Below are 10,069 nucleotides of genomic sequence, written 5' to 3'. Positions count from 1 at the left end.
TATGTGGATGGTTTGAGAACTTCTGTCCTGATTTTTTTTTATTATTTCAGCTTATTATGGGGCTACAAAAGTTCAGGTTATGTATATTGCCCATGCCCCCCTATCCCCCCGAGTCAGAGCTTCAAGCGTGTCCATTCCCCAGACAGTGCGCATTGGGGCGGGGCAGACCATCGCCCGCGGGAGCTGCAGCAGCAGCTGTCCTGCTGATTTTAATCTTGAAAACAAGACAGGTCCGCAACCTGAGACTAAGGTGGATAATGATCAGCTGAAAGCTGTAGTGGAAGTGACTCCATCTCAACCTATGCGTGAATTAGCAACAAGGTTTGATATTACCATTCCAATAATATTGGACCACTTGAAACAAATCATCAAGGTAAAGAAGCTGGAGAGATGAGTTCCACATGAGTTAAAGGAACGTCAGAAGGGAAATCATCTCGAAGCTTACCTTTCTCTGATGTCATGACATAAAGGCCAACCATTTCTACACCGTATTGTTACGTGTGATGAAAAATGGATTATTTTTGACAATCGCAAGTCTTCGGCACAATGGATGGATACAGACGAATGCCGAAATACAGTCCAAAACCGAATAGTCATCAAAAAAAGCTAATGATGTCTGTTTGGTGGTCCAACGCCGGCATTATCCGCTACAGCTTTATGAAACCTGGTCCGTTGATTATAGCGGGCATCTACTGCAACCAGTTGGATGAAATTATGAGGATGTTTGTGATTAAGCAGCTGAGATTGGTTAATAGAGACAGGCCAATCCTTTTGCAAGACAACGCTCTACCACGTGTTACGCAAACAACGCTGCTCAAACTACAGCATCTGGACTTGGAAACTCTCCGTCATTCACCATATTCACCACACCGTGCGCTAACTACCTACCACTTCTTCCAGGCTTTGGACCACTTCTTGCAGGAGAAAATATTCAATTCTCAACAAGCTGTGGATAAACCCTTTGACGATTTCATCACCACTTGCTGTCCAGGCTTCTTCACTGCTGGCATAAACAAGCTACTGTTAAGACGGCAACACTCTGTAGCTAGTTTAGGTGCATACTCTGATTAACTGTACTGCTTCTTGTTTGAGACATAAGGAGCTACACTTGTTTCATAATTGGATATTTCATATTTAATGACCTAATATTGTATGTGGTTTTCAGTTTTATTTTTCTGATTCCTATTACATCTTTCCTACATTTTGGCTATTCAGGTTTTGCCACTCGGAATCATCTCTTTATATTCCTTACTTGTACAGCCCTGACAACAACTCTCTGAAGTTTTATTTGGAATAAGTGTTCACATTCTCTCTGTATAATTTTTCATAGTTTGAGTGATTAAAATGAACATGTATTATGTTAAACAAAAGAAAAATAAAATCACCTGTAAACTTTAAAAATTCCTCATACGCTGGTAACACCTCAGACCCATTCCATCAGAATGTCTAGGGAGGGTACACAATTATGGCATCCATAATAGTTAATGCTCCCCAGGTGATGCCAATGTACAGTGAAGATTGAGAAACACTGTTAAGGCATCTTCAAGCTCCAGCAGCCATGCTCACTCAGTAATGTCCGTATTTCTTTGGAGAACTTGTTAAGTTCCAGATTTCTGGACACCACTCCCAGACAGTCTGTGTTTTGGTCCAGACCAGGAGTCTACATTCTTATCCATCGTCCCAGATAGTTTCATTGCAAATTATTAGGAGACCATATTTTGGGAAATGCTTTATTAGAGGCATGGAAGTTGGATGGGAGCAGGAGGATTCTGGCCCTTTAAGGACCTATTAAGGGACTGGCTTATAAGCCTGCGGTGTAGCGGAGTAGCTCAGTATGATGCTGTTTTCCCTCAGCCTAGCGGAGAAGGTAAGGGCGTAGGTCCCAGGATGGACCTCTCCTTTTAACTTGCCTCAGCCTCTCAATAAGCAGTGTCTTCTTCTCAGCCCTTGTTCTCATGCTGCCTTGTCTCACTTTCTGTTTGTTTTAATTCACAAGGGACCAAGATTGGAGACCTCCTTTGGCTTAAGAGATCCTCCCAGGGGAAACAACATAGAGCTTTACTTTTTTTTTCCAGACTCATCCTTGGTGGTTTTGAAGCCAGGATACAGTTTACCTCTATGAAAGAAACAGATCAGAGTGACATCCTTTGGGCTAAGATTGGAGCCTGTTGCTGAACCCCAAGCCTTTCAAGATGGTCCTTAGTATTCTGAAGCATCCTTGTTCTTTGGGAACTGGTGCTTTTCGTGGACCACAGGGCCGAGTTGGCAAAGGTAGGGCAGCTTGATATTGCTGTCCTGGCTGAGGACCCTAGCTGGCCCCTGATTCGAGAGCTGCTAGAAGAAGCTTCCTGGCAAGCAGCAGACGAAGCCACAGCTGCAAGGACCCCAACTGCAATACATGCTGAAGTTGTACCTAGAGCTCAGCTGACTCACTTGGGAACCCTAGGGAGAACCGCAGCATTGGGGCCACCATGGTGAGGCTGGTGAGGCCCTCGGCCAATGCAGCAGAGCCTCTCAGAGGTGAGTTATCATGTCCTCATACTGCTCTGGAGGGGAGAGAAGTGGAGAAGAGTGTAGAGAAAAGGGAAGCTGTGGGTTTACTGCCAGGCCTCATTGTCTGGTGGGTGGGTGGTTCCCTCAGGCTTAGTTTTCAAAGGGTAACAAGCTTGGGAGAAGGTGGTTCCAAGTCCACTTCCCTTTGGGGCTTCAACTTAAGCACAGATTGCCTTGGTGCTTACTGTAGAACTTTCCCTGGACCCAAGACAACTGAGTGATGTGTCAGCCACTATGTTAAAAAAAAAAAAAAGTCTTACTACTTGTTATAGCTCTGAAAACTGTGATTGAGAAATACCCAACTACATACTTGTGGAGGGCTATTTATGTGCCAAAAATACCAATGCATTCCAGGCTTGCGGAATTCAGTGGAGAAAAACGGTTAGGTGAATGATACAGAAATTAACATGGAAATATTTAAGATGCTTGAGGATTAGAGAAGGGTTTTTTGTAAGAGGCCAGGTTTTTGTAATCTTTGCTCTTGACACTTGCCAGGAAGCGGGTGCTGAAGTTCAGAGCACTGTGGGCTGAACCTTCCAACCCTTTGGCCACTGGGTGTCAGTGCTACAGTTTGGATTAAAGCTCTCAATCAGGAAGGGACCTGAAACTTCCAGTAGACTTCTCAGCAAAAAAATATTTATGTGGTCAAGGCCTTGTTGAAAATGGTATTTAGGGGAATAGTGGTAAAATGGGTAGGGTAAATGGAGAACCATTTCCAGCAAGAAATGATAAGAGAAATTGAGGGCTAATAGGGAAATGACCAAAGGAGGAAAAGACACTCAAGAAGCAACAATTGAAGTTGGTGGGAGGCAGAAATGCAGACATGGCAAAATAGCTGACCTGCTAGGAGTGGATCAACAAATTATTTTGTAGTGCCTGTGATCCTAGATTTGAAATGATGGCAGGTCACAGCACCCAATATTGGATTGTGGCCCCAAAGCTGCATCTGTATAGTGATGTGACATGAGGACTTTTGTTAATCCATGTATGTCTCAACAAATCTAATTGGTTACCTTTAATAGTCAACTAGTGATATGACTGATCTTCTCTCATATGCACAATATACACACAAAATAGTTCTATATTTGAGATTTTTTCCCTCAGCCTAGTGTTGTAAGTGATCTAAAAGAGACAGTTTCACTTTAGAAAACAGACTTTGTTCAAACCTTAACTCTACCATAACAATGACTGAGGGTTTTTTTGTTTTTGTTTTTGTTTTTTTTTTTTGTTTGTTTGTTTTTTACATAGGTTCTGTGAGCCTCAGTTTTACGTTCCCGGGAAGAGCCAGGAAGCTGAGACGTAATGCTGTTTGCTCGTCGGGTTTTCCCAAAGAGGAGAGGAAATTCCCCTTCTACAGACTCATCTAGGCTCCTGGAAAGAGACTTAGCGTTATGAACACTCTTATGAGTGTCATTGATATATAGTAATGAGAAGCCAAGGTTCAAGGACAAAGTGTCACTCCATCGGTGCTCAAGACCTCTACTACCATTTTACTGTTGACACAGGAAACGGAGATATGAACTCTGGGACTCATGTGATTCCAGAACCTTTGCCAATCATCTTGTGTGATATTCCTCTCTACAAGCTTCAGACATCAGGGAAGGCCATGAGCAACCTCTTCCTGAAGGATGAAAGTGCTTGGTTGGGCTTTTCTCGAACAAGGGCTCCACATGGCAGGGGAGTGGAAGTGACTTAGGTAGACTTGTTGTGGGTAAACCACAGTGGCTCTGACTAGCCTGTATGCTACTTCGTTTGGAGTCACAGTAAAGTGCAGGGTCCGTAAATGCCAGGGCCTGCACAGCTAAGAGGAAACAAGAACAGAGGACTAGCTTCTTACCTCCTAGCCTGAATCTTCCTCACAAATCTGCTCAATGTAGACTGATAGCTGTAATCAGCCCTAAAATTAACTCAAGATAATAGCTATCATTTATCAAGCAGTTGCTAATGTACGTGATGCTTTACATGCATTAGCTCTTTAATCTTCCTGTGTTCCCTCCACCGTTTCCAAGTCAGCTTTCCCCAGCTGGGCTGGGATCACTGGATCATTGCTCCCCATCACTATACCCCGAACTACTGTAAGGGAGCCTGCCCTCGGGTACTTCCCTAGGGTCTCAATTCCCCCAATTATGCTTTCTCATTCGGAACCTTTTAAGAGTCTCAAGCTCTACTGACTGAGCTAGCCGGGCGACCGCAATTCGGAACCTTTTAAATGAGCTCCTGGACCAGAGTGTCTCTCAGCCCTCGTGTTTCCCTTATAAGTTTGTCCCCATTAGTGTCCTCCTTATTGGCACAAATGGGAGCATCTTGTACAAGGAGTACGAGGGTATGATTGCTCATTCTATGCTTTCCTCTGCAGGTACAAGATACAGCTTTCAGAATTCCATAGCCTTTTGGCTAACGTGTAATATAAACACATGAAACCTCTCCGTAATCCCTGCAGTGTGATTGTGTATTTAAGTGATGGCACTGGGCTGTTTTGCAAATAATTTTCTTTTGTTGCTATTGAAGAGAATCTTGGAAGGCAGCTATGCTCACCACCATACCACCAATGCTTGAAGAGAATAGTGACTGTTTTCCTCCTACCTGTGCAGGCAAGAAGGCAAGGTCCAAGGACAAAGTGTCACTCCATCGGTGCTCAAGACCTTTACTACCTTTTTCCTGTTGACACAGGAAATGGAGGTCTAGGACCCTGGGCCCCGTGTGATTCCAGAAACTTTGCCAAACATCTTGTGTGATATTCCTCTCTCTCCAAGCTTCAGACATCAGGGAAGGCCTTGAGGAACCTCTTCCTGAAGGAGGAAGGTGCTTGGTTGGGCTTTTCTCGACCCAGGGCTCCACGTGGCAGGGGAAGTGGAAGCAACTTATGTGGACTTGTTGGCGGTAAACCACAGTGGCTCTGACTAGCCTGTATGCTACCTGGTTTCCTGAAAAAGTAAAGTGCAGGGACCGTAAATGCTGGGGGTCTGCACAGCTAAGAGGAAACAAGAACAGAGGATTAGCTTCTTACCTCCTAGCCTGAAGCTTCGTCACAAATGTGCTCAGTATAGACCGATAGCTGTAATCAGCCCTAAAATTAACTCAAGATAATAGCTATCGTTTTTTCGAGCAGTTACTAATGTACGTGATGCTTTACATGCATTAGCTCTTTAATCTTCCTGTGTTCCCTCCACTGTTTCCAAGTCAGCTTTTGACAGCTGGGCTGGGATCACTGGATGATTGCTCCCCATCACTATACCCTGAACTACTGTAAGGGAGCCTGCCCTCGGGTACTTCCCTAGGGTCTCAATTCCCCCAATCATGCTATCTCATTTGGAACCTTTTAAATGAGCTTGAGGACCAGAGTGCCCCTCAGCCCTCATGTTTCCCTTATAAGTTTGTCCCCATTAGTGTCCTCCTTATTGGCACAAATGGGAGCATCTTGTATAAGGAGTACGAGGATATGATTGCTCATTCTTTGCTTTCCTCTGCAGGTACAAGATGTAGCTTTCAGAATTCCATAGCCTTTTAGCTAACGTTTAATATAAACACATGAAACCTCTCCCTAATCCCTGCACTGTGATTGTGTATTTAAGTGATGGCACTGGGCTGTTTTGCAAATAATTTTCTTTTGTTGCTATTGAAGAGAATCTTGGAAGGCAGCTATGCTCACCACCATACCACCAATGCTTAAAGAGAATCGTGACTGCTTTCCTCCTACCTGTGCAGGCAAAGAGGCAAGGTCCAAGGACAAAGTGTCACTCCATCAGTGCTCAAGACTTTACTACCATTTTACTGTTGACACAGGAAACGGAGATATGGACCCTGGGACCCGTGTGATTCCAGAACCTTTGCCAAACATCTTGTGTGATATTCCTCTCTCTCCAAGCTTCAGACATCAGGGAAGGCCATGAGCAACCTCTTCCTGAAGGAGGAAGGTGCTTGGTTGGGCTTCTCTCGACCCAGGGCTCCACGTGGCAGGGGAAGTGGAAGCGACTTATGTGGACTTGTTGGCGGTAAACCACAGTGGCTCTGACTAGCCTGTATGCTACCTGGTTTCCTGAAAAAGTAAAGTGCAGGGTCTGTAAATGCTGGGGGTCTGCACAGCTAAGAGGAAACAAGAACAGAGGACTAGCTTCTTACCTCCTAGCCTGAAGCTTCCTCACAAATGTGCTCAGTATAGACCGATAGCTGTAATCAGCCCTAAAATTAACTCAAGATAATAGCTATCGTTTTTTCGAGCAGTTACTAATGTACGTGATGCTTTACATGCATTAGCTCTTTAATCTTCCTGTGTTCCCTCCACTGTTTCCAAGTCAGCTTTTGACAGCTGGGCTGGGATCACTGGATGATTGCTCCCCATCACTATACCCTGAACTACTGTAAGGGAGCCTGCCCTCGGGTACTTCCCTAGGGTCTCAATTCCCCCAATCATGCTATCTCATTTGGAACCTTTTAAATGAGCTTGAGGACCAGAGTGCCCCTCAGCCCTCATGTTTCCCTTATAAGTTTGTACCCATTAGTGTCCTCCTTATTGGCACAAATGGGAGCATCTTGTACAAGGAGTACGAGGGTATGATTGCTCATTCCTGTGCCTGCAGATGAAAGCAAAGATATAGCTTTCAGAATTCCATAGCCTTTTGGCTAACATTTAATATAAACACATGAAACCTCTCCCTAATCCCTGCACTGTGATTGTGTATTTAAGTGATGGCACTGGGCTGTTTTGCAAATAATTTTTTTTGTTGCTATTGAAGAGAATCTTGGAAGGCAGCTATGCTCACCACCATACCACCAATGCTTAAAGAGAATCGTGACTGTTTTCCTCCTACCTGTGCAGGCAAAGAGGCAAGGTCCAAGGACAAAGTGTCACTCCATCAGTGCTCAAGACCTTTACTACCATTTTACTGTTGACACAGGAAACGGAGATATGAACCCTGGGACCCGTGTGATTCCAGAACCTTTGCCAAACATCTTGTGTGATATTCCTCTCTCTCCAAGCTTCAGACATCAGGGAAGGCCATGAGCAACCTCTTCCTGAAGGAGGAAAGTGCTTGGTTGGGCTTGTCTCGACCCAGGGCTCCACGTGGCAGGGGAAGTGGAAGCGACTTATGTGGACTTGTTGGCGGTAAACCACAGTGGCTCTGACTAGCCTGTATGCTACCTGGTTTCCTGAAAAAGTAAAGTGCAGGGACCGTAAATGCTGGGGGTCTGCACAGGTAAGAGGAAACAAGAACAGAGGATTAGCTTCTTACCGCCTCGCCTGAAACTTCCTCACAAATCTGCTCAGTATAGACCGATAGCTGTAATCAGCCCTAAAATTAACTCAAGATAATAGCTATCGTTTTTTCGAGCAGTTACTAATATATGTGATGCTTTACATGCATTAGCTCTTTAATCTTCCTGTGTTCCCTCACCATTTCCAAGTCGGCTTTCGCCAGCTGGGCTGGGATCACTGGATGATTGCTCCCCATCACTATACTCCGAACTACTGTAAGGGAGCCTGCCCTCGGGTACTTCCCTAGGGTCTCAATTCCCCAAATCATGCTTTCTCATTCGGAACCTTTTAAGAGTCTCATGCTCTACCAACTGAGCTAGCCGGGCGACCGCACATTCGGAATCTTTTAAATGAGCTTGTGGACCAGAGTGTCCCTCAGGCCTCATGTTTCCCTTATAAGTTTGTCCCCATTAGTGTCCTCTTTATTGGCACAAATGGGAGCATCTTGTACAAGGAGTACGAGGGTATGATTGCTCATTCTATGCTTTCTTCTGCAGGTACAAGATATAGCTTTCAAAATTCCATAGCCTTTTGGCTAACGTGTAATATAAACACATGCAACCTCTCCGTAATCCCTGCAGTGTGATTGTGTATTTAAGTTATGGCACTGGGCTGTCTTGCAAATAAATAATTTTTTTGTTGGTTTTGAAGCGAATCTTGACTGTTCTTGGGATTGGGGGACAGCGGGTGGAAGGAATTTTTTTTTCTTTTAACTATGGCCAGGAATTCAACCCTAATCCCTGAGGGGCAGAGCTGGATCCTCAGAAGTTCTTCTCCTTTAAGGCACATTGCTAGCCATCGGCCCTCACCAAGGTGCCACTTCGAGGAAGCCCGGTAACCCTTTTCCCTGCCTAACAGTTCTTGCCCAGTCTTCTGGCCATTCTCAGTGGGATGGGACTAATTTAGGTTGAGTTCATGTGTCTGCCAAATGTAAATCCCGATCTCTTTCTTACCTGTCCATTGTAATTTAACTCATTTTACCAATCTCTTCTCAACAGTCGGTTTCAGCTAGACTGAATATTTTGCAAACCTATAAATACACAAATTGTACTATTTTTCTCCTGGGGAGCTGTTCCTTAACATCCTTTTTCCCCGTCTACTTTCTTCATCTTTAGGATTCAGCTCAGACATTGCCATCTCCTCAGTACCCCCATGACACCCCAGACTCAGGCAGGTGTCCCTCCTCTGTGTTCACATAGCACTATTTGCTTTAATACGGCCTATCGTAATTATCTTTCTTGCAAAAAGATGCAGCTCCTCCTGAGGGGTTTCAGTTGTCTTACCCTTCTATATATTACAAGAGCCTGCCACCCAGGAGGTCCTTGATGAATACAAACACACAAAAGTGACATTTTTGTGATATATTTTTCCCAACATGGAATATATCAATGTTTACATTGTATTAGTTTTTCATTGCCATAAATGTAATACAAGATCTACATTGTACATAAAGTGAGATCATTCATTTTTGTGCCTCATTATTTCAAAATCATAATTTAAATTACAATAGAAAATGACAGCCATATTCTTGAGTAAGACAGTTGGTGAAATCATTACATATGCTGCAAGTTGACCTGGGAGATGAACTATGGGCTTCCAGTCTAGCCGTTTCCCCAGCCTACCTGGCTGGGGCACAAATACCTAGCAGGCCTGAAGATGGACCTTCATTATAGGATCAGATCAAGAATTTAGCATCTTGGTTCTTAGGAATTTTCAGAAAGGGTCCTTAGGCATTTTCTGAAAGTTCCGATCTCCTAGCCTTGAGTCCTGAGTGCATCGGAAACAATATACTTATGGAGGGCTCAGGATTAATTGGACTTGTTATCCAGTAAGCCTTGAATTGTCAGAATACCCAAGAAAAACACTGGCAGGATGGGGTTAGTTGTGGCTGATATTGCAGATTCTCTTTTCTTTGGAAATATTGCTTCCGCTCAACACTTTTTCTCAAATCCAAAATAAGAACTCTGTACCTGAAACCACCTTCTGAGAGGAAGAAGACATGGTTGCTAGTGGAGGGGGTATATGGATGAGGAGGGGGGTTGTATCTGCACAGGTGGGTGGGGAGAAATTGCTATTTGGTCTGGAAAGGGAAAGTATAAAGCAAAGTTCCTCTTGTCCCAACAATCCCAATGAATAGGCCAGAACTTCATTCAATGCATGGGTGCAAAAGGAGCAGGCATTTAAACTTGCTTCTGAGCCTGGAGCTCTTTTACATTTACCTTGGTGGTATATTACAACTAATTCTGGGCAAAGTTGGGACAC

General features: G+C 44.2%; 1 protein-coding gene across 1 annotated transcript; it reads left to right on the top strand.

The window, feature by feature from the left end:
* The first annotated feature begins 546 nt into the window (after positions 1 to 546).
* BMP15 (bone morphogenetic protein 15) lies at positions 547 to 8,456 on the top strand. The gene is given in 8 exon segments (XM_069464288.1): positions 547 to 722; positions 2,214 to 2,346; positions 2,348 to 2,419; positions 2,421 to 2,520; positions 3,802 to 3,852; positions 4,059 to 4,194; positions 4,513 to 4,683; positions 6,969 to 8,456. Coding segments are annotated over 8 exon segments (1,005 nt in total). The 3' UTR covers positions 7,135 to 8,456.
* Positions 8,457 to 10,069: the final 1,613 nt, after the last annotated feature.

Source organism: Eulemur rufifrons, chromosome 30, assembly GCF_041146395.1.
Source record: "Eulemur rufifrons isolate Redbay chromosome 30, OSU_ERuf_1, whole genome shotgun sequence".
Classification (NCBI taxonomy): Eukaryota; Metazoa; Chordata; class Mammalia; order Primates; family Lemuridae; genus Eulemur; species Eulemur rufifrons.
Note: the sequence above shows the minus strand (reverse complement) of the source record. Positions and strands in the feature narration are given on the sequence as shown.